This window comes from Ahaetulla prasina, chromosome 12 (assembly GCF_028640845.1).
Source record: "Ahaetulla prasina isolate Xishuangbanna chromosome 12, ASM2864084v1, whole genome shotgun sequence".
NCBI classification, from domain to species: Eukaryota; Metazoa; Chordata; class Lepidosauria; order Squamata; family Colubridae; genus Ahaetulla; species Ahaetulla prasina.
In genome coordinates this window covers 24,280,415-24,305,222 of record NC_080550.1, presented here as the reverse complement: position 1 = coordinate 24,305,222, position 24,808 = coordinate 24,280,415, and the positions used below count along the sequence as shown (strand labels likewise).

At 42.2% G+C, this 24,808-nt stretch overlaps 1 protein-coding gene across 1 annotated transcript in view; it reads right to left on the bottom strand.

Annotated features, from left to right (window-relative positions):
* PHAF1 (phagosome assembly factor 1) overlaps positions 1-24,808 on the bottom strand; it is a 72,955-nt gene that overhangs the window by 21,255 nt on the left and 26,892 nt on the right. The window contains exons 3-6 of the mRNA XM_058154727.1: positions 17,814-17,896; positions 9,941-10,024; positions 7,509-7,552; positions 4,017-4,096 (exon numbers count right to left, since the gene is read on the bottom strand). Of these exons, the coding sequence (XP_058010710.1) occupies positions 4,017-4,096; positions 7,509-7,552; positions 9,941-10,024; positions 17,814-17,896 (291 nt within the window). The remainder of the gene's footprint in view (positions 1-4,016; positions 4,097-7,508; positions 7,553-9,940; positions 10,025-17,813; positions 17,897-24,808) is intronic.

Sequence of the window (24,808 nt, the reverse complement as noted above, 5' to 3'; positions counted from 1 at the left end):
ATCAAGGCGCAACAAAAAAGAAACAGGATAAGAGGAATAAACGGGTGAAGACAGTCCTTGACTTTTGACCTCAATCGAGGCCAAAATTTATGTCACTAAGCGAGACACGTGTTAAGGGAGTTTTGCCCATTTTTGCAAGCTTTCTTGCCACAGTTGTAAAGTGAAGCACTGCCATTGTTGAGTGAATCTGGTTTCCCCATTGACTTTGCTTGTCAAAAGGTCACAAAAGGAGCTCCCGCGACCTCCGTGATACTGCAAGCGTCGTAACTATGAGTCAGTTGCCAAGCATCTGAATTTGGATCATGTAACCACATGCTGTAATGGTCGTATGTGTGAAAATTGGTCCTAAGTCACTTTTCAGTGACACTGTAATTTTGAATGGTCACTAAGTGAGTGGTTTTAAGTCGAGGATCGTCTGTAGAAGTTTCTGATCGGAACTCAAACATTTGCCTTGACTTCCTGTCTCTTACAAAAGCTGAATTCTTGGAAGAAAAATACTATTTGGATATGTTGTTTCATCCTGGCTTTTAAATCCTCTTTTGTTGATCAGCTTGATACTTATATCTCATTATAATTGAGAATGGCAAATATTTAGAGCTCTTTTTTTATTTGCATTTTCAGTTTGATATTTACACTGTTACTATTGCAAAGAAAATTATCCAAATTTAGTAACTGTGTAATCTGGATGGTTCACCTTTTAGGAGAAGCTTCAACTTGATGACTAAGACAAGCAAGCAATTAAGCAATTAAATGCTACTGACAAGGAAAAAGAAAACCCTGTAACAAATGAACCACCAAGCAAATTCCCTTCCAAGCAACTTGGTGCTTTCCTGGTATGAATTATTTACACTATTTTGAGGCATATAATAAAAGTTTAAAATAAACAGCTGCAAGTTTTGGATCCGGCCAGTCTAAAGAAAAGAATTAGGGGTGACATGAGAGCAGTGTTCCAGTATTTGAGGGGCTGCCACAAAGAAAAGGGGGTCAAATTATTCTCCAAAGCACAAGAGGGCAGAACAGAAACAATGGAGAGAAGCAACTGGAATTAAGGAGAAACTTTCTAACAGTGAGGAAATTAACCGGTGGAACTGCTTGCCACCAGAAGTTGTGGGTGCTTCATCATTGGAGGTTTTTAAGAAGAGACTGGACAGTCACTTATCTGAGGTTCTAGGTTCTCCTGCTTGACCAGGGGGCTGGACTAGAAGACCTCCAAGGTCCCTTCCAGCTCTATTCTATTCTAATATTCCAAACTTGTCTGTTTGTGCTACAACATCACAGAAAGAATAAAATCAGACTAAAGACCCCATCCTACATCGCATTTTCCAGAAAAGGACAACAAACAACCCTTCAAAAGAAGTGTTTCCCAGCAACTTTTTTTCAACTGTTAAAATAGCTGCATTTCCCCCCCAGATTTATAGAAATGTTTTCGATGTTGCTCCTGTTCATCCCATCATGGATCTCTTTGAAGGTTTTCCACAATCCTGGTAGACAGCACAAGAAAACCAACAAACTAGATATATGTATCTGCCATATTTTCTCTTCATTTGTGTCACTAAAATGTTTTGAGAAATACAGAATGGGAACGTCTGTGGAGATTCAGAGTCATCCAGGTCATGGTTGTCCCAAAGGTACTTTTTTCCAAGAGGCAACTGGACTTTCTGGTTTTTCTTTGAAGACCTTTCGCTTCTCATCCAAGGAGCTTCTTCAGCCCCACCATCCATCAGAGCTGAAGAAGCTCCTTGGATGAGAAGCAAAATGTCTTCAAAGAAACACCAGAACATCCAAGCTGCCTCTTGAAAAAGCATCTTTGGGACAACAGAATTGGAAGGGACCTTGGAGGCCTTCTAGTTCAACCCCCTGCCCAAGCAGGAGATCCTATACCATTTCAGAAAAAATGGATGTCCAGTCTCTTCTTAAAGACCTCCAGTGATGGAGCAACCACAATTTCTGAAGGTAATTTGTTCCACTGGTTAATTGTTCTCACTCAAAATTCTGTGGACCCCAGAACAAAAAAGGAGCTAATCCTAGGGTCCCTGCCATGCTGATGTCTTGACATGGCCTCTCTTGATGGACTGATATCATGGGATGAATTTATTCCCATCGCTAAGCCGTTCCACGGATTAGTTGTTCTCACTGTCAGGAAATTTCTCCTTAGTTCTAGGTTGGACCTCTCCTTGATAAGTGATGGAGCACCCACAGTCGTTCCAGAGATTAACTGTCCTCTTAGTCATAAAATACCTTCTAGTTCATGATCTTCTTCAGTCTGATGTCTTCCTGACGTCTTGGGATTTTGTCAACCTACATTGGTTGGGCAATTCTGGAGCTCCACCAAATTGGAGAAGGTGGCACTAAGCCACCATATCTTTTGATTTGTTTTTTGGTTTAGCAGGAGACATGAATGCAGGTGCTGTGGTTTGTAAACCATACATTTCTTCAAAGAATCTGGTCCACTCAAAAGGTCAACTCTTTCTCATCCTTTCCAGTTTTATTGTCTGTTTTTGTCTGTTGACAATTTTACTAAATTGTCACGTGCCTTCTCCAATAATCTGTGCTCTTTTATGCATTTTTTTCTCTGTCCAAAGTCATCCTATACAGAAACCAAGGGACTCTCCAAATGATAAGCTATACAGGTAGTCTTGACTTATGACCATAATTGAGCCCAAAATTTTTGTTGCTAAGCGAGACAATCCCTGAATGAGTTTTGCCCCATTTTATGACATTTCTTGTCACAGCTGTTAAAGTGCAGTTGTTAAATCCATAGCCCGGTTGTTAAGTGAATCTGGCTTTCCCATGGACTTTGCTTGTCAGAAGGTCCCAAAAGGGGATCACATGAGCCCGGGACATTGCGACTGTCATAAATATGAATCAGTTGCCAGGTGTCGGAATTTTGATCAGGTCATTGTGGAGATGCTGCAACAATTGTAGGTATGAAAACAACCATAAGTCGCAATCTTAAATGTGGAAAAAAAAATCTTGTCACTTTGTTCAGTGCGACTGTATCTTCGAAAGGTCATGCAATGAACTGTTGTAAATCAAGGACTACCTATGTAAACCTATCAACCTGAATCTGAAATTAAAAGGAAGAAGGGACTCTCTTGGACTGCCATTTGTTGGAAATGGTATAGGCAGGGTCTCCTGCTTGAGTGGGGGATTGGACTAGATCAGAGGTCTCCAACCTTGGCAACTTTAAGCCTGGCGGACTTCAACTCCCAGAATCTCCCAGCCAGCAAAGCTTTGCTCTGGACTAGACATCTTGTTGTGGCTCCACCCCCCCCCCGGGCCTGGCCCCCTGCCAGAGAGTGACTCAGAGAGTGAGGGGGAAGGGCCGTCAGGGCTCCCTTCTGCAGGGCTGGCTTCCCTGGCTCAGCTCCAGGAGCTAGAGGCAGGCCAGGTGGAAGAGGTGACGAGGCCTCTGTCTCCTGTATCTCCCCCCGCCCAGAAAACGCTTCCATACCCAGCTGAGGACAATCAGTCCTGGTTAGACCCCAGGTTTCATAGACAAGAGAGGCGGGAACAACAGAAGCATGAATGGGGCAGGCCTAGAAAGTGCTGAGTCATGGAGCCACACCCCACAGGGTATAAAAGCAGGAGGGGATGCTATACTGCTTTGTGACGAACAAATCAAACTGCCTAGAGAGAACTTGAGCTGAAGTGCTGTTTATTCCTGATTTCCTGTTTGACACGCCGGCATCAAGAAAGATAACAGAAAAACCTTGGCAGATGCTTGCTGGGTTGCTGCCAGAGCTGATAGCTGCTGTGGACTCAATTGCCGGCTAATTGAGTCATTTTCTCGTGCTTCCCAGACTGAGGTGGGGGGACAGAACACCTCTGGACTAGATGACTTACAAGGTCCTTTCCACCTCTGTTAATCTAATCTAATCTAATCTAATCTAATCTAATCTAATCTAATCTAATCTAATCTAATCTAATCTAATCTAATCTAATCTGGCAAAAGGATTCTTCTGGACATGAGCTGCCAAGCAAGATTTGTATCTTTTTTAATGTCCAAAACTCACCTCCTGGATGGGTGGCTCCAAAAGACTGATCAATTTGTTCAATGGTAGGAGGAATAGCGTGAGAGTTAAAATGAACACCACTAGGGAAAAAAAAAGAAAAGATTAATTAAAACCAACCAGTCAAATGCAAAGTTACCCTCGCATTCACAAATGTCTTCAAAATCTTTTTATTTTCACTGTTTCTTTTTTTTCAGATTTCCACAACCCAGCAAACTAGAATGTTCCCATTTTTTTTTTGCAGCGTGAAACTTGCAAAAACTACCTTGCTCAAAGCTATTTGTGATCTGGGGCTTCGGGTTAAATACCCTATTCTATCTCTGCTTTTAACCGAATCTGCTCAGACGTGAAATTCTAATGCAGAGTTCTTTCGGTAAAAGGCTCAAAAGTATATTTAACACACTTTCACGCCATGTACAACATGCTTTTGTTGCAACTACTGGTTTAATGGGGTGAGAAACAGAATGCTCTTTCAAGCCAAATCCATTATTTTCTTATTTTCATCAGATCTTCTGCAATTACAGTTTTTTTTTTTAAATGGGTTTAGAAGAGAAAGTCCAAAGAATGAACATGCACTGTTACTAGTTTCTCATCATAGATTTACGAACCATTTTTCACTCCATCACACCAAGTATCTTTCAAGAAATAATACAGGTAGTCCTCAATTTAGGACCACAATTGAGCCCAACATTTCTGTTGCTAAGCAAGACATATGTTAAGTGACTTCCGGCCCACTTTATAACTTTTCTTGTTAAGTGAAACACTGCAGTTGTTAACTTAGTCATACAGTTTTTAAGTGAATCTGGCTTCCCCAGTGACTTTGCTGGTCCGAAGGTTGCAAATGAGGATCACCTGATCTCAGGACACTGAAATCGTCATAAAGACGAAGCAATTGCTAAGCGTCCAAATTTTGTTCATGTGACCGTGGGGAGGTTGCAACGGTTGTAAGTGTAAGAAATGGTCATAAGTCACTTTCTTCAGTGCCGCTGTGCCTTTGAACAGTTACTAAATGAACTGTTGTAAGTCAAGGACTGCCTGTACTCGGCATTTTGACCAGCTTTTAAGATGAGGAGGGTGGAATAGGATTCAGATCAAAGGGAAAGCCAGATTCACTTAGCAAACGAGTTACTAACGTAAGAACTGCAGTGATTCACTTAACAACTATGGTAAGGAAGGTCGTACAACGGGGCAAACTTCCCTTAACAAATGTCTCAATTAACAACAGGAATCTTGGGCTCTATTGTGGACGTTAAGTCGAGGACCACCTGTATAATAACTGAACCGACAGATACAAATTTGGCAAAGGTCTAGTAAGAAATCTACTGAATTTGTCTGCCTGCACAGCTGTATGTGAGCAGGGAAGGGCTGCTTGGATGCCTCCCTGTGCTGTCCACATAATGCAATGCTGGGGAAACTGTAGTACAGGTAGTCATTTAATGACTGTCTCTTTTAGTGACGATTTGCGATTGCAACAGTGATGAAAATGCAACTTCGCAACCAATCCTCGCGTTTACAGCCTTCGCAGGTCTGTCAAACCATCTCTCTCAATCTCAGCCATTTTGAGATGGATGGACTTCAGCTCCCAGAATTCCCAAGGAACCCCATCCATCTGAAAGTTGTTGAGTTTGGGAAACACTGCTGTGAAGCCCAAGGAAACCTGAAGGAAGATGACAAATACACCTGTGGTTTTACTTAAGTGAGCACATTACTTAATGACTAAGCTGCCTAAGGAGGACTACCTATACATTTGGTTTGAGAAGTTCAGTGAAAAACATGTTCCACTCCAACTGGGGGTCCCCAACCCCCGGTCCATGGATCGGCACCAGTCCATGGCATGCCAGGTCCCAGGCCTCGCAAACAAGCAAAGCCCCATTCACAGGATGCAGGTAGCACGCAAAACCACACACACAACCCGGTCCTCAGAAAAACCTCTCTCCGTGGAACCGGTTTCTGGTGCCCAAAAGCTTGGGGCCATTGGAATAGACCCATGATAGTGAACCTATGGCTCATGTGCCTGAGGCGGCACACACAGAGCCATCTTTCTGGGCATGTGAACTGTCGCCCAAGTCACTTGCAGCTGTGCATACGTGCACTCCCCAACTGGTATTCAGGCCTCCGGTGCGCAAGTGCGCAATTCAGGGGACCCAGCTAGTATTTGGAGCTCTCCTGCACATGTGTGCGCATTTGCACATGCAAGTACTTGTTTGCAGCACATGCATGCGTAGATGGCATTCGTGCATGTGCACTGCACGTGCGAAAACCGCATGCATGTGCAGATGGTGCAATTGCATGCGCAGCGCAGGGGAGAGGAGCCTGGCATTAGTGCGGATAGCATACAAGAGCGCAAAGCACATACCTCTTCAGCACACCGTGAGTAAAAATAAGGGCTGCTCTGAGACACCAGGGAGGGAAACTTGTGACACAGAATTTAACAATAAATTTATGGTAACCTGCTTAGGAATCAGTCAGGAAAGCCAATGCCACACGGAGCTGAAAATCCCAATTTATCCCAAAGGCCATTTCAAATAGGCCATGTTTCATCCTGAAAATAATCATCTTTCTCCAGCAAATGTGCAAATGAGAAACTGTCATTGAATAGAACTTTTTGGCAATTTGAGGCGACTCAAAATTCATCTGCACCGTGCTGAATCAAAAAGGATACAATCTGTAAACTCCAATTTCTCTTTTTCGATCTTTTATTCCTTTTAAGCATGCTTACACAAGACACAAAAGGGATGCGAGCCTCAGTGGCTAAGATGTTGAGCTTGTTAATCAAAAGGTCGGCAGTTCAGTGGTTCGAATCCCTAGTGCCGCGTAACGGGGTGAGCTCCCATTACTTGTCCCAGCTTCTGCCAACCTAGCAGTTCGAAAGCATGTAAAAAATGCAAGTAGAAAAATAGGGACCACCTTTGGTGGGAAGATAACAGCATTTCGTGTGCCTTTGGTGTTGAGTCATGCCAGCCACATGACCACTAAGATGTCTTCGGACAGCGCTGGCTCTTTGGCTTTATAATGGAGATGAGCACTGCCCCCCTAGAGTCGGGAACGACTAGCACATATGTGCAAGGGCAACCTTTACCTTAGACAAGACACGGCTTTTTTGAAACCAACCAGTTTTAACAATTTTCCTTCAAGAAGTATCTTAAGAAATTTGATGTCCTTGGGGAGAGTCCAAAATATCACCTCAGTAGTCACAATCATCTGACTGAAGTTTTATGATGTACATCAGGAATTTCCAAACTTGGCAATTTTAAGGCTTGCGGACTTCATGCTGGCTGAGGAATTCTGGGAGTTGAAGTCCGCAAGCCTAAAACTTGGCCAAGTTTGAAGACTCCTATGTACATAAAAAAAGGCACGAATTTGGTTGCATAATTGCATCCATCATCCTATCTCTTCTGACATGCTCTTCCTGTAGACAGCTCAACTGCTGCAGAATTGAAAATGTCTTAATAAGTCTTTTTTTATGGCCATTGCGGAGACCATCTGGCTACTTACCAGTACTTTAATTTCACTTTAGTCAAGTCATAAACTTCAATCACCTGAAAAAAGAGAAACAAAAACTGTAAACATTCTGAAAAATTAATCAATTAATCTCCTGGAATTGTAGGGCATATTTGACTTCAAAGAAAAACTTAAAAACTTAACAATTACATGCGAATAAAACAAAGGAAGAGGATATTTGCCTCTATTTTAGTTTGAATGTGCTTCTTTAACATTAGTCCCTTGAAGAGACCTGGACTTCAAATCCCAGAATTCCCCAGCCAGCATGTTGAAGTCCATGCCACTTAAAGGGGCCAAGGTTGAAAAACTGTTTTAATGGACCTGAAGGTGGGTGTTACGAAAAGCAGGAAGGAAACAAGAAAAAGTAAGAGAAGGGGGTGGGCAAAGAAGCAGAGGAGGAGATAAAAGAGAAGGAAGGAAAGCACAGCCATGAAGCTGAAGAACTGAGCAAAACATCAACAGAAGAAACTTTGGTCCAGTTACCACGAGTTAAGCCTTTTTTTTTTTGATACTTTTGGCCTGGATCATTGAATCTTCATTTACATATAACATCAACAGAAGTGGTTGGTGCAGAAGGCCAAAGTGCAGAAGTGCAGAAGGCCAAACACCATCTATCCGTCTCAAAAGCTGCAAAATCAATTTTTCAGGTGCTGCTTTGCATATCATGGTCAACCATGGTTTGCATCTCCCCATGAATAAACTATGATAAACCACATGCTGCCCAAATGCCACTGGAGAGACTGACTTCACCAATGGTTTACTTCAAAAGCCTGCATAAACTTGGGCACCACTATGTTGCTTTAGAGAGATTGGCTGATCTACGAGAAGACGTCAGCTCCGCCAAATCCTGCCCCACACCTAGCAGGAGCTTCAAAAGGGGGGAAAGCATGGCTCCCCCGATTGAGAAGAGAGGCCAAGCTTCCCAAAGATTCTACAAAGGAGAGGAGCAAAGGGTCTCCTGCTAGAGCATGGGCTGGACTAGAAGACCTCCAAGGTCCCTGCCAACTCTGTTATTCTGTTATCTCCCAGTAAGGCCAAGGGAGGCCCACAGGTTCTCAGAGGAGCTGCCAAATAGAAAAATTGGATATGACTGACGAGAAAAGGATTAAACGGGGATGGCACAATTGGGCTGGAGAAAAGAAGGAGCTGTTCATGGTATGTAAGTGATAGTGGGCAGCCTCCACCAGCCAAAATATGGACAAGGGAAGTCACCCATCGCCTTCCTTATACAGGTAGTCCTCGACTTATGGCTACAATCGAATCCAAAAATTGCTGCTGCTAAGTGAGATGTTTGTTAAGTTTTGACCCTATTTTACGACCTTTCTTGCCACAGCTGTTAAGTGAATCACTGCAGTTGTTTAAGTGAATCTGGCTTCCCCATGGACTTGGTTTCTCAGAAGGTCACAAAAGGGGGATCGCACGACCCCAGGATACTGCAACCATCACAAATATACTGTATTTCCCCCAAAAATCAGACCCCGTCTTATACTTTTTGAACCCTGAAATAAGCGCTTGGCCTTATTTTCGGGGAGGTCTCATTATTTTGGGGCGCGTGGAACAAGATGGGGCTTCTTTTGCCGTCTTACCTTATTTCCAGCTCTGTGTTTAAATATTTTCGGTGACGACTTATATTTTTGGGGGAGGCTTATTTTAGCGCATGCGCTCAAAAGCCCGATTGGGCTTATTATCAGGGATGTCTTATTTTGGGGGAAACAGGGTAAATCCATTATCAAGCACCTGAATTTTGAATCGTGTGACCATGGGGATGCTACAATGGTCATTAAGTGTGAAAAATGGGCGCAAGTCACTGTTTCAGTGCTATTGTAACATCGAACAGCCAGTAAAGGTTGACTCAGCCTTCCATCCTTTATAAGGTAGGTAAAATGAGGACCCAGATTGTTGGGGGCAATAAGTTGACTTTGTATATAAATATACAAATAGAATGAAGACTATTGCTAACATAGTGTAAGCCGCCCTGAGTCTTCGGAGAAGGGCGGGATATAAATGTAAATAAATAAATAAATAAATAAATAAATAATAAATAATAAATAATAAATAAACAAATAATTTTAAGTCAAGGACTACAAATTAGGGAGGTGTCTTCTTTTGAAATTCAACCTCCCTGCTTATCCATAAGCCAACAGATATTCTAGCTGAAACGACACACTCGAATCTCGTACAGGGATCTAAAATCAAGGCATTAAATCAAGACTGACAAAACCATCCGTATCACAGTGGCAGCAGCAGCAGCAGCCAGCCCGGTAAACACACAAGATGTAAATACTGGGGAGAAGCAGTAGCCATGGAGACACAGTTGCATAGTTGTGGCTCCAAACATGGTGTCGCTTTTACGATTAACCTACACTGCCAACATGCATGGTAGATGCGTAGGAAGAGAGAATGGTAACTTCTGGGCATGAGATTACCTTCAGTCTTTGATTGAAAGCATCAAATAGCAGTTTGATTCCGTCCTGAGTCAGGTTAAGGATGAGGTCATGGCTGAGAGGAGACTGGAAAATAAATCAAAGAAATTCATTTTTGAGTTGCTGGCAGAGAATTTCTGGAGTCCCGTTTCTCCGAAAGCCAAAGAAAAGAACGATTTCTCTCGATTGGCACCAGGAAAGGTTGCATGTTCGCTGGAGGCTGCCAGAAAACCAGCCATGGCCAAAACTGCGGTTGCCAAGTTTCTTTTCCTCGTATTATTGAATTGAAATACAGAGGCGCTAGGCAAGACTCAGATTACATTTAAAATCTGCTTTCACAGGAATAACGGCCAAATCTCGTGTTCCTGGCTGAGAAGGAACAACCAAAGTGCATCACCAGAGACACACTGTTCAGTCCAACTGCAGTGATTGCTTTGAGAAATAAAAAGCTGGAATTCTGTTCATTCACATCAACTTTGTGATTCCGTTTTAGATTTTAAATCTATCCTTATTGTGGAGAATATTTGTGGCTCAGGGTTGACCTGAGAGGTCCTTGGTGCTCTCTGAGCTTGGTTATTTTCTTGTAGATATTTCATTATCCAAACTAGCTGTTACCTGCAAGAAAACAAGCAAGCTCAGAGAGCACCAGGGACCCCACAGTCCTCCTCCTCCTCTCTAACACTGATGATGTTAACTAGTTGGGTAATGAAACGTCTTCAAGAAAACAAGCAAACCCAGAGAGCACCAAGGACCCCTCATTCTTATTATTACGGTTAATAAATCGTCCCTGCTGTTCCATGGCCAATTAGAACGAGAGGGGATAATTTTATCAAACTCCTTCTCAGCAGGCAACAGATTGAGGAATGGAGGACTGACATATGCATGTTAATTGCTTGAAAATCAGAACACCGTTCCAAGAGGTTACATACATGTATTACATACATACATATATTACTGTCAAGGTTCCAGAAAAACCTCTTCTGCGTAAAAAAACTCAGAAGCCATTGTTTTTCAGAGTTCTTTACTAGCATGAGGAAACTGGCACCCGATGAGTGAAATTCCAAAACTGAACTTCCGGATTCTTTTCCCAGTTATACAAACCCCAAGAGTCCCACCCCCCTGACCCCTTTGATGGTCACATGGTCCCACGTTCTCCCAGTTCATTCAAATATCTTCTCGCCACTCTTCCTGCAGATGTGAACACCATCCGACCTTGACCGCTTGAAGAATGTTACCATACCCCTCAGCCCCCCTTCTTCCCCTCAGGGGAAAAAATGTGGCAGCGTCTGGAACCCTAAAGTCTAGTATGGTTTCCAGGCCTGACAATTACTACCTACATACATAATTGGCATATATACATACATACTGAAAGCATATGCACCAAAGACAAATTCCTTTTGTGTCTAATCACACTTGACCAATAAAGAATTCTATTCTATTCTATTAAAATTAAAATTTCGTTGCATGCAGCTCTCAAAAGGGCCACCACCTCCAATATACACTACATAAATATAACAAAATGAATAAATAAATGCAAAATTATGCATATACCCACATATATTATTATATGAAATGTGATGGAGAGGAACCACCTAAGTACGAGGTCCCCAGCATTTGGGACTCCCGGTGGCTAAAAGGATGGTTCCAGTATCTCATCGAGTGGAAGGGATATGGGCCAGAGGACTTCACCTGGGAGGATGTGACCTCAGTGCATGCATCTGCTTTGGTGACAGCATTCCATGACCAATTCCCATCATGGCTGCATCTGGATCGTCAGACCTGGGAGAAGGGCTCTGCAGCGAGGGATAGTGTTGTGCAGCCTGAGAAGCTGGCAATGGAGTCGGACAGTGAGGAGGCTGGGGAGGACGATGGGCCAGTCCTGGAATCAGGGGAAGGCCCGGATGAGGGCTTTGCGTCGGAGGCAGAGATGGGCCAGGACCATCTGGGAGCGATGCATGGACTCCAGAGTCTCCAGAGGCGGACAGCAGAAAGGCAGAGGAACAGGAGGAGCCTGTTCCTAGTGCATGCATAAGAAGAGCTGCCAGAAGGCAAGAGCAGATGAAGCAAAAAGGACAACTCAGGAGTAAGGCCAGAAGATGATTGGCCACTCCCATAAGGCTCAAAAGAGCAGCAACGAACCACTGGATTCTCTGTGGAAAAGCAACATTGATTTCCATTGCTTCTTGTTAGCATCTCTTGAACTTTGTGGGGGGTTTGCCAAGAAACGCTTTTGGCAGGTTGCCAAAGAGAACAAAGGTTGGTGATAAGGCTGAAGGACTTTTTATAAAGAATTTGTTTTGGACTAAGCTGAGAATGAAATATTTACATATCCCTCACATCCTGGACATAAATTGTTTCAACTCCTACCCTAAAAACGACACTATAGAGCACTGCACACCAGAACAACTAGACACGAGAACAGTTTTTTCCCGAAGGCCATCACACTGCTAAACAAATAATTCCCTCAGCACTATCAAACTATTTACTAAATCTGCACTACTATTAATCTTCTCATCGTTCCCATCACCAATCTCTTTCCACTTAGGACTGTATGACTGTAACTTTGTTGCTGGTAATCCTTATGATTTATATTGATATTGATTGTTCTTGATTGCTTATTTTACCCTATGATTATCATTAAGTGTTGTATCATTAAGTGTCTAATTGTACCCTATGACCATCATTTGTGTTGTAAATGTTGTACCTTGATGAAGGTATCTTTTCTTTTATGTACACTGAGAGCATATGCACCAAGACAAATTCCTTGTGTGTCCAATTACACTTGGCCAATAAATTCTATTCTATTCTATTCTATTCTATTCTATTCTATTCTATTCTATTCTATTCTATTCTATTCTATTCTATTCTATTCATTAATTCTCAGCTGTTTTAATAAAATAAGTTTGTTCAGGGCTGAATTGAGTTTGGTAATCACTACTTGGGCTTCGGTCACAATACATGGTGAGAAAAACGAATCTTGCAAGTTTACCAGGCGGATAGCCTAGGGAACAAAGCTGTTACAGAATCTGGTTGTCCTGCTAGAAATACTCTGAAACCTCCTAACAGAGGGGAGCAACAGAAACAGACTGTGAAGTGGGTGCGTGGGGTCTCTAACAATTCTTTGAGCTCTAAGCACATAGCGCTTATAAGCAGTATCCTGAATAACAGGAAACAAGCTTCCCTTAATCTTCTCCACTGTCCTCACCACTCTCTGTAGGGACTTTCTTATTTTACAATCTTTCTTACCATAGTGGTTAAGTGAATCACTTGTTAAGTTGGTTACACACTTGTTAAGTGAATCTAGATTCCCTGATTGTCAGAAGGTTGCAAGGACCGTGAAACACTGCAACACATGCCAGTTGCTAAGCACTAGAATTCTGATCACATGACTATAGGGATGCTGAAACAGTCAGAAATATAAAAAACAGTTATGAGCCATGGTGTCACAGTGGTTAGAGTGCAGTACTGCAGGCTACTTCTGCTGACTGCTGGCTGCCTGCAATTTGGCAGTTCAATCCTAACTGGCTCAGGGTTGACTCAGCCTCCCATCCTTCTGAAGTGGGTAAAATGAGGACCCAGATTGTTGGGGGCAATAGGCTGACTCTGTAAACTGCTTAGAGAGAGCACTGTAAAGCGGTATATAAGTCTAAGTGCTTTTGCTATTATCCACCCTCCCTCCCTCCCTTCCTTCCTTCCTTCTCTTCATCCATCCATCCATTCATCCAGTATTGCAGGCTACTCTGCCCACTACTAGCAGTTCGAGCCTGACCAGCTCCAGGTTGACTCAGCTTTCTATCCTCCTTAGGTGGGTAAAATGAGGACCCAGATTGTTGGGGGCAATATGCTGACTCTGTAAACTGCTTAGAAAGGGCTGTAAAGCCCTGTAAAGCAGTATATAAGTCTAAGTGCTGTTACTATTGCTATAAATCACACTTTTTCAGTCCTGTTATAACTTTGAAAGGACACTAAATTAATGATTGTGAGTCAAGGAATACCTGTCTTCAAAGGATTAAGTCCAGACACATGTTAGTCAGAAACAGTCAATCGCTCATGACTCTTAAGATACATTAACTTCCATCTCTGGAATCACTTCCTACAACTCTTGGGCAAGCTGCCTCGGGCAAGTAATAGGTTTTGTTTACCTTGTAATTCCCCATTCCTTCTATCACTTTGAAGAAACCTCTGCTCCTCACAAGAAGTTAAGAACTGCACAGCTAGTTGGAAGCAGATTTCTAAGCTCATTTCCAGTAGCCAGCTGTTTTACACTGTATTTTTTTTTAATGCAATGGCTTTCGACCTCCTCAACTGAGAAAAGCTAAGCTTAAAAGAATTAGCATTTCTTCTTTCCTACCCTGAAAGATTTGCTTGGATAGAACCATTTGTGTTTCCAAACATCTGAACAGCACCTTTAAAGTTACTGTTTATGCTGCTCAGGAAATTTCAAAATTTATAACGAATTTCCTGAGCAGCGCAAGCAAAAGCTTCTGGGAAGTGCTGTTCAGATGCTTTAAAATACAACTGGTTCTATGAAAGCCCTAAGTGCTCTTCTATTTATTTTTTATTTAATTTATTTAATTTATAGTCTCCCAAACCTGGTAAAATGGAACACGATCACAACAGATTTATGTTTCCCTTTCTCAAAAGCAAAGCAGAACAGCTTCTGTCCCAAAGAGCAGTGTTTCTCAACTTAAGTCAACTTTAAGATGTGTGGACTTCAACTCCCAGAATTCCTCAGCCAATGCACTGACTGGGGAATTCTGGGAGTTGACATCCACACATGTTAAAGTTGGACAAAAACACGCCAATACAGGAATACCAAGGAACGCACATATTGAAGCATTTGTTAGAACAGCTATAGAAACGTCTAATCAAACTATATAAACAAGATGTTGCTATTATTTATACAGGGTGTCCTTTGCACGGGGAAATACGTCTGCCTAGTGCTTGGTCTGCACACAATTCTCTCTAAGCAAGAATCCCTATGACACAGACTTAGATCAAGGCAGGACTGGGTATAGCACCAGGGCTGTGATGGTACGGGGGAATAACCTTGGGGGGACATAGAACACAGAATCACAGGGCTGGAAGGAACCTCGGAGGTCTTCTAGTCCAACCCACAGCTTATCTTATACCATCCCGGTCAAGAGGTTGACCAGTGTATTTGTCAGAACTGTCATCCTTCACTTCAGCCCTGCTTCGCTAGATGTCAGCATGCCATAAACTACAGGCGGAAGGAACTGGGGAAACCAAAACTAAGCTTAGTGCCTTCCTGAGACATCGACTCAACATCCCAAGGTCCCGGGCCTGGGAAATGGAATATAAGGGCTCAAGATTTAGCCTGCATTTGCAGGGACAGTTACCAAAACAATTTCTTTGACTGTGCCTGGACATACGGGAGATAGCAGAGGGGTGGAATTAGAAAGCGGAAGTTAATGGGGAAGCTTTCGCATACAAAACCTCAGTTCTGGCTTTGATCTAAAATGACTATGTATATGTATAAAATATATATAAAATACTTTGATCTAAAATGGACAGCTAACACCAAAAACATCATCAAAAAAGGACAACAAAGAATGTTCTTTCTGCGCCAACTCAGTAAGCTCAAACTGCCCAAGGAGCTGCTGATTCAGTTCTACAGAGGAATTATTGAGTCTGTCATTTGCACCTCTATAACTGTCTGGTTTGGTTCTGCAACCCAACAAGAAAGACACAGACTTCAGAGGATAATTAGAACTGCAGAAAAAATAATTGCTACCAACCTGCCTTGAGATCCTGTATACTGCACGTATCAAGAAGAGGGCTGTGAAAATATTTACAGATACCTCGCATCCAGGACATAAACTGTTTCAACTCCTACCCTCAAAACGACGCTATAGAGCATTGCACACCAGAACAACTAGACACAAGAACAGTTTTTTCCTGAAGGCCATCACTCTGCTAAACAAATAATTCCCTCAACACTGTCAGACTATTTACTGAATCTGCACTACTATTAATCTTCTCATCGTTCCCATCACCAATCTCTTTCCACTTATGACTGTATGACTGTAACTTTGTTGCTGGCAATCCTTATGATTTATATTGATATACTGACCATCATTTGTGTTGTAAATGTTGTACCTTGATGAACGTATCTTTTCTTTTATATACACTGAGAGCATATGCACCAAGACAAATTTCTTGTGTGTCCAATCACACTTGGCCAACAAAAATTCTATTCTATTCTATTCTATTCTATTCTATTCTATTCTATTCTATTCTATTCTATTCTATTCTATCTACTGTAACTGCTTGGCTTTTCGTAAAATGATTCTTTTCAATACATATGAAGTCGAGAGTCTTACTTTCCTAAGACCAAGTTGGGGCAGAGCTGATATTAAAACCAGGGCTGACACTTGAAACCCTCCAGTGATGAAGCAGCTACACCATGTTCTCACTGTCTGGAAATTTCTCCTTAGTTTTGTGTTGGATCTCTCTTAAAATTAAGCTTAATTCTTGTCCTGCCCTCTTAGTTATATCATTTGTCCCAACATGAAAAAGGAGAAAGGGATCACAATCAGAGGTAGAACAAAGAGCTCTAGTCTAAGCAATAGTCAAATAAAAGGCAATAGGGCTACGCTTTTATCTGGCCACAGACTAGGCAACAGTCAGATTGAAAGGCAGCCGAGCAATGGGGGACACATTTGCAGAATTCTCCCATGAAACAAACTGGCTATGTGTAATAAACGTTCTTATGAGTTTTTCACATTAACAGTTATGGACAGACATTGTTGATTAAACACCTTCCTGTATGAAGTAGAATAAAGGAAAATAATATTGATGAAGAGAGTTTAAGCAGGGCAATATATATATATATTAAAAGTTACAAAAGGCATGTTAATAATAGTATGTATCTGAGGACAAAATCAGCCAGATACTGAGCCATGACAAAAATTATTTATGGCTAAGAATATAAGCTCTTTTCAATTTCTTTCTTTCCAAGAAGCAAAATCCATGTCACAAGGAAATCAGTGATTCCTAGGTTTTTCTTTTTAAAATCCTCCCTGCCTTTCCTTACCAAAAATGTAACAGAGTGCAAAACAAAAGCACATTTCAGTCTGGATGAATGGAAGCATTGTGATATTAGACTGCAAAGTGTGAATCTGAAAACAGGGCTTTGCAGCAACTAGAATGAGATTTTAATCATGTATTAACAGTTGTTTATTTAAAGCGTCAATATGTCTTAAATTCTGCTTTTAGTTCTTCTGCTTTTATAGGAGAATTAATTGGTTTTGATTAGATTTGATCCCTGATGCAACCCTAAATACAAGATAGAAGTACAGTATCTGTGAAAATCATCATAATCTCTTGAACAAGGGATTCTCCAAAACTGTTAAATGTCTCTACCTAATCCAAAAAGTTTAACTATCTCTTTGGTTAATAATCTGTTTCAGAGATCTAACTGGGAAATTGAGGGATTGAATGCAACCAAATTACTAAATTGTTTTGAGATGTGCAAGATTCTCTTATTTCCAAATGAAATCAAGGATACAAATCAAAGAAACTGATTCAATTCTGCTTCCTGAATCCAATACATTTTCTGATTGTAAAAAGCTAAATATATCACCGGTCCCTTGGAGTGGCATGGCATGATATGGTCAAAAAATACTCTTGAATAAAACTAATGATACGTGCACTTATGCATACCTGACACTACGGGAAAGCCACTGTGTTTAAAAACCACATTCATCAGGATGTGGCAACAGCCAAGAATGTTTAGACATCATAAGGACCAACACACACATACAATAACAACATGCAACATTGAGACACCTTCCTCTTGCTTGCGGAGCGTGCAATAAACACCAAAAGCAAAGCCAGCAAAACAAACACTTACTTGTTCACTGTAGAGAACTTGGATATTTTTTATGATACGGCAGTGTTTCTGAACAATTGCTACAGCCTGAGCCAACGGCATTCCTGGAGGAAGGGGGAAAAAAAGGAAAACAGAGTTAGAAAATTACTCTTAGTTTAATTAGGCTGATGCGAAGGTGTTGGCTCAGCAGAGTACTTGTGGAGCAATATTTGTTCCCTGGGGAAGAACCAGTTGACCCACACAAACATGTCAAGGCAGTGAGTAAATTCAGCTCCATGTCAAATCAGGAAAAGTAACCTGTGCTTTCAAAACAGCAACGAGAGCCATAAAATTAGGAACATTTCTCCTAAGCCGGACAAAACCAGCAAACTGAAATTGTCTAAAAAAAAAGAAAGATTACATCTTCAGCCATCTCTAGGAACTGCAATGTAAACATTCCTTCCATTGATGAAGTATTAAAGTTAAGAACACCGTGTATATGTTCTTTCTGCGCCAACTCAGTAAGCTCAAACTGCCCAAGGAGCTGCTGATCCAATTCTACAGAGGAATTATTGAGTCTGTCATTTGCACCTCTATAACTGTCTGGTTCGGTTCTGCAACCCAACAAGAAAAACACAGACTTCAGAGGATAATTAGAACTGCAGAAAAAATAATTGCTACCAACCTGCCTTCCATTGAAGACCTGTATACTGCACGAATCAAGAAGAGGGCCGTGAAAATATTTGCAGATCCCTCGCATCCTGGACATAAACTGTTTCAACTCCTACCCTCAAAACGACGCTATAGAGCACTGCACGCCAGAACAACTAGACACAAGAACAGTTTTTCCCCGAAGGCCATCACTCTGCTAAACAAATAATTCCCTCAACACTGTCAGACTATTTACTGAATCTGCACTACTATTAATCGTTTCATAGTTCCCATCACCAATCTCTTTTCACTTATGACTGTATGACTATAACTTGTTGCTGGCAATCCTTATGATTTATATTGCTATATTGATCATCAATTGTGTTGTAAATGTTGTACCTTGATGAAGGTATCTTTTCTTTTATGTACACTGAGAGCATATGCACCAAGACAAATTCCTTGTGTGTCCAATCACACTTGGCCAATAAAATTCTATTCTATTCTATTCTATTCTATTCTATTCTATTCTATTCTATTCTATTCTATTCTATATTTTGTTTTTCCCTTTGGTCACAGCATTAATTTTGGTCTGCTAAGAGGATTTGAGAGTCCAGAGGCTGGAAAAGCTTTTGTTTTGAGCCAGTGGACGTACTTGAAAATTGTGTACAGGCACACACACACACACACACACACACACACACACACATAATAATAATAATAATAATAATAATAATAATAATTATTATTATTATTATTATTATTATTATTATTATTATTATTATTATTATTATTATTATTATTTGTATACCGCCCTTCTCCCGAAGGACTCAGGGCGGTTTACAGCCAGATAAAAATAGCATACATAAAAATAATACAATAAAATCAAAATTAAAAAACTTATTCAAATTGGCTGATAATTAATATAAAATACATAACAACGTAAAACCCCATTAAAATCCGAATAAAACCCATTTTATGCCAGTCCCGCGCGGAAGAATAAATACGTCTTCAGCTCGCGGCGGAAGGTCCGGAGGTCAGGAAGTTGACGAAGTCCTGGGGGAAGCTCATTCCAGAGGGCAGGTGCCCCCATAGAGAAGGCTCTCGCCCTGGGGGCCACCAGCAGGAATTGTTTGGCTGATGGCACCCTGAGGAGACCCTCTCTATGGGAGCGCACCGGTCAGTGGGAGGCATGTGGTAGCAGAAGACGGTCCCGTAAGTATCCCGGTCCTAAGCCATGGAGCGCTTTAAAGGTGGTAACCAGCATCTTGAAGTGCACTCGAAGACCACAGGCAGCCAGTGCAGCTTGCGCAGGAGAGGTGTTATATGAGAGCCACGAGTGGCTCCCTCCATCACCCGCGCAGCTGCATTCTGGACTAACTGGAGCCTCCGGGTGCTCTTCAAGGGAAGCCCCATGTAGAGAGCATTGCAGTACTCCAGGCGAGAAGTGACGAGGGCATGAGTGACTGTGCATAAGGAATCCCGGTCTAGGAAGGGGCGCAACTGGCGAACCAGGCGTACCTGGTAAAAAGCTCTCCTGGAGACGGTCGTCAGGTGTTCCTCAAAAGACAACTGCCCATCCAGGAGAACGCCTAAATTGCGCACCCTCTCCATTGGGGCCAATGACTCGCCCCCAACAGTCAGCAGCGGTTGCAACTGACTGTACCGGGATGCCGGCATCCACAGCCACTCTGTCTTGAAGGGGTTGAGCTTGAGCCTGTTTCTCCCCATCCAGACCCGTACGGCTTCCAGGCACCAGGACAGCACTTTGATAGCTTCGTTGGGGTGGTAATGTACAGCTGGGTGTCATCAGCTGACTTGCAACCATTGGTTTAATGACAGTTTGACGTTACAACGGCACTGAAAAAAGTGACTTTTGACCATGTTTCACACTTACAAGGGTTGCAACATCCCCACGGTCACTTGATCAAAATTCAGTCACTTGGCAACTGACTCATATTTATAATGGTTGCAGTGTCCTGGGGTCATATGACCCTCTTTTGATAAGCAAAATCAATGGGAAGCCTGATTTACTTAAGAACTGCATTACTAACATAACAATTGCAGTGGTTCACTTAATAGCTGAGGTGGGAAAGGTCATAAAATGGGGCAAAACTCACTTAACGACTGCCTTGCTTAGCAATGAAAATTTTGGGCTCAACTGTGGTCATAAATCGAGGCCTATCTAAATCAGAGCCCCTCAGAAAATGGCCACTCCCATGGAAGCCATTTTGTGAAAGCTCCCACAACATACTCTCAAAATCTGTGAGTCAGGGAAGTTTTCTGTGCCTGCTTAAAAGCATTTGAAGTCAAAGCTATATTTTGCCTAAATGTTCATTTATTAAAACCGATTGACAGAATAGGACCATGATGGCAAACCTACGGCACGCTTGCCAGAAGTGACACGCAGCATCCTCTGTGGGCATGCAAGCCGTCGCTTCAGCTCAGTTCTGCCATGCATGCGCGTGTGGCTCCCACCAGCCAGCTGGTCTTTAGGTCTCTGCCGCGCATGTGTGGGGGGGTGGGGCGCACATGGGGGGCTTGTGCACATGCGGGGGGGCATGCTTGCATGCATGTGCTGGGGCGAGGCGCATGCAGGGGTCACACATGCATGCATAGGAGTGCGCACATATGTGTGAGGTACATGCAGGGTGTCACGCAGGGTGTCACGCATGCGTGGGGGGGCGTCCGGCAAAGGTTAGCCATCACTGGAATAGGAGATCTTCATCATACCACAAGGCCTTCTAGGAACATTTCAACACGTATTTAAATCTGGCAAATTATGCTGTGGTTTTGTATCTGCTATATTCCATGAAACCTTAATTGCTCAACAGGGTTATCCTTATAATTCCAACTCTATAACTACTGGATTATCTATATGGTGCTAGACAAATCTGTTTTCACCAGCAACCCAGGCCATGCTGGGGAAATTCTGGGAGTTGAAGTCCACACATCTTAAAGTTGCCAAGGTCGTCCCAAAGGTCTTTTTTCAAAAGGCAAGTGAACTTTTTTTTTTGTTTTTTTTTTTGAAGACATTTCACTTCTCATCCAAGAAGCTTCTTCTGTTCTGGATGAGAAGCGAAACGTCTTCAAGGACAATCTGGAAGTCCAGTTGCCTTTTGAAAAAGCACTTTTGGGACAACCATGACTTGGATGACAGAATCTCCACAGACATTTGCCAAGGTTGAATAGTCTTGTTTTAAATAAATAATGAATAAGCAAGTTTAAAAAATCTGCTTTCTGTTTCTTTTGGACTGCAATCTGGATTTAGGACTATTCAGAAGTTTTGCTTTTTCAATCTGTTGTGGTTAGCAGCTGAGAAGTCTAAGATTCAAGCACACCATTCTTCTGATCAGAGTTTATGTGTTCACAACTTGAGGAAATCCTTGTTATGCTTGGATGCCCCACCATTCTCCACCCAGGCTCCACCTGAAAGTTAAACTCAGATTTACAGCTCTCTTCAGTTTTGAACAAATTTATGCCCAAATTATTCCATCCAGCAGAAAGCTATTTTACCCCATTTAATTCTTTATTAAAATTGTTCCTAACTAGGATCTTTAAATATACCAGTGCTAATCTGTTTCTTCTTTCTTACTATATTAGCAATTGCTTAAACAACTGGTTCAACCCATATGTAAGCCAGGCTCACTAATCCCCACGATTGGGCCAGAAATCCTGGTTATAAACTTCGACAGCTGGGTTCTCTTCATAGAACATCTGAAGCCAAAATCCGTGCCTTACAAAACCACAATGCCTGGGATTCATGGACAATGCCAAGCTGTGAATCGAAGTGCTACGATTCCTGCTGTATATAAACAGGTACATGGTGCCTGTTACTGAGTGCAACAGATAAACCCAGACATGCTTTGCAATAAAATGTTATCCTTCCAGCCCTTTTGAGGGGGAAAAATAAAGAGGAAATAAGAATATCAAAAGGATAAAGGTAAAGGTTCCCCTTGCACATATGTGCTAGTTGTTCCTGACTCTAGGGGGCGGTGCTCATCTACGTTTCAAAGCTGAAGAGCCAGTGCTGTCTGAAGATGTCTCCGTGGTCATGTGGCCGGCATGACTAAACACCAAAGGCACACGGAATGCTGTTACCTTCCCACCAAAGGTGGTCCCTATTTTTCTACTTGCATTTTTTATATGCTTTCAAACTGCTGGGTTGGCAGAAGCTGGGACAAATAACGAGAACTCCCCCCGTTATGCGGCAGTAAGGATTCGAACCGCTGAACTGCCGACCTTTCGATCGACAAACTCAGCATCTTAGCCACTGAGCCACTGCCACCACTGAGCATCCTAACATCAACAAGATATGAACTGAAAAGAAGAAGCAGACACCCAGAAGGATTAGTTTAACTGCATTGGTACAAGCAGCCTTTGGGCACATTATGTGCTAGGAGGCTCAAAAAGCCATATATCATTGTAATGTTGCATGTGCATGTCTATTCACAGCTTACAGCAGAAAAGAGTACCATATATCTAATGATTCAGCCTTCCCCAGGGCTGGCCAAATGCAATTATGGTTGTGTCTAGGACAGTGTTTTTCAATCTTAGCAACTTTTAAGGTATGTGGACTTCAACTCCCAGAAATTTCCCAGCCAGCCAGCCGACTCCCAATTTTGGGAGCTGGAGCCAACATACTGTACTTTTCAGAGTAATAAGACATAGTTTCTCCCCCCCCCCCAAAACAGGGTGGAAATGTTGGTGCATCTTATACACTAAATATAGCCATTTTTGGCCTTCCGAAGCCCCGTCCCGCGCATCCTGTTTTTGCTAAAAACTAGCCCGTTTTTCGCAAAAATAGGGCACGCAGAGGGAGGCCTGCAGAGGGCTCCTGGGTGCTGGGGAGGGCAAAAATGAAGGTTTTGGCCTCCCAACCCCCTGTTGTCGTGTTTTGCCTCCCCAGCCCCAGGAGCATTCTGCAGGCCTCCCAAACCCTCTGCATGCCCCGTTTTTGCGAAAAACAGGACATGCGGAGGGTTTGGGAGGCCTGCAGAGTGCTTCTGGGGGCCAGGGAGGGCAATAACTTTTTTTTCTTGCTTATCTCTTCGAAATCTTGGTGTATCTTATACACCGGTGCGTCTTATAGTCCAAAAAATACGGTATCTAAAAATTGCTAAGGTTGAGAAACATCTCACTGAGGTCTTTTAAGTTTAATGAGAAGTAGGATTAGGGCTGATGCGATAGCAGTGTTCCAGTATTTGAGGAGCTGCCACAAGGAAGAGGGAGTCAACCTATTTTCCAAAGCACCTGAGGGCAGAACAAAAAGCAACGGGTGAAAACTAGTCAAGGAGAGAAGCAACCTAGAACTGAGGAGAAATTTCCTGATAGTGAGAACAATTAACCAGTGGAACAACTTGCTTCCAGAAGTTGTGGGTGCTCCAACACTGGAGGTCTTTAAGAAAAGATTGGACAACAATTTTTATGAAATGGTAGGGTCTCCTACTTGAGCAGGGTGTTGGACTATAAGACCTCCAAGGTCTCTTCCAACTCTTATCATTCTGTTAATCTGTTAGTATTGCTGGTTGGGGAATTCTGGGAGTTGGTCCACACATCTTAAAATTGCCAAAGTTGACAAACATCTGTCTATCATGAAGTATCCCAGTATCCTAAATCAGCACAAACTCTGCAAAAGTCACACATCATCAATAGGTAGGGAGCAAGGCCATATTCTGATTTTACAGAAGCAGTGGAAAATTTTAGCATTCCCCAGAAGGTTGAATGTTTTATAGCTTTGAATGCCAAGACTGCCCTACGGAACTGTTTATCACCCGAAGGAAAAAAAATGCAGGCTGCAGAACTGATTATAGGCTGTGAATTTATTGCCGGGTTTATTGGGTAACTGATGAAATATAAATGAAGCAGAGCAAAATAACAATAATAATATTGCAGGAATCAAGAATTTCTTTAGAAATGCCACACTGAATAAAAGCACAGGGAAAATTTTGAGTAGTTCGGAGAACCAGTAAATACACCTCTGACTGGCCCCATCCCTATCTGTTTTCTGCCTCCGAGTCCCAGCTGATCGGAAGGAAATGGGGATTTTGCAGTAACCTTCCCCTGGAGTGGGGTGAAAATGGAGATTTTACATCCTTTCCCTGCCACGCCCACCATGGCATGCCTACCAATCCACACCCACAGAACCGGTAGTAAAAATTTTTGAAACCCACCATTATATAAGTCCATATAAAAAAACCCAGAATATAAAAACACAGAACGTTACTAAGACTCTACAAAATGGAATAAAAGAAACAGATTAAATAAAAAGTATAAAGAATGCAAATCATATTTTGGTATCAGCCTTACCATTTTTATTTATATTTACGCTACCCTTCTCCCTATAAAGTGGCTTATGACTTATAAATCAAAGAGTAAAATTATTAAAA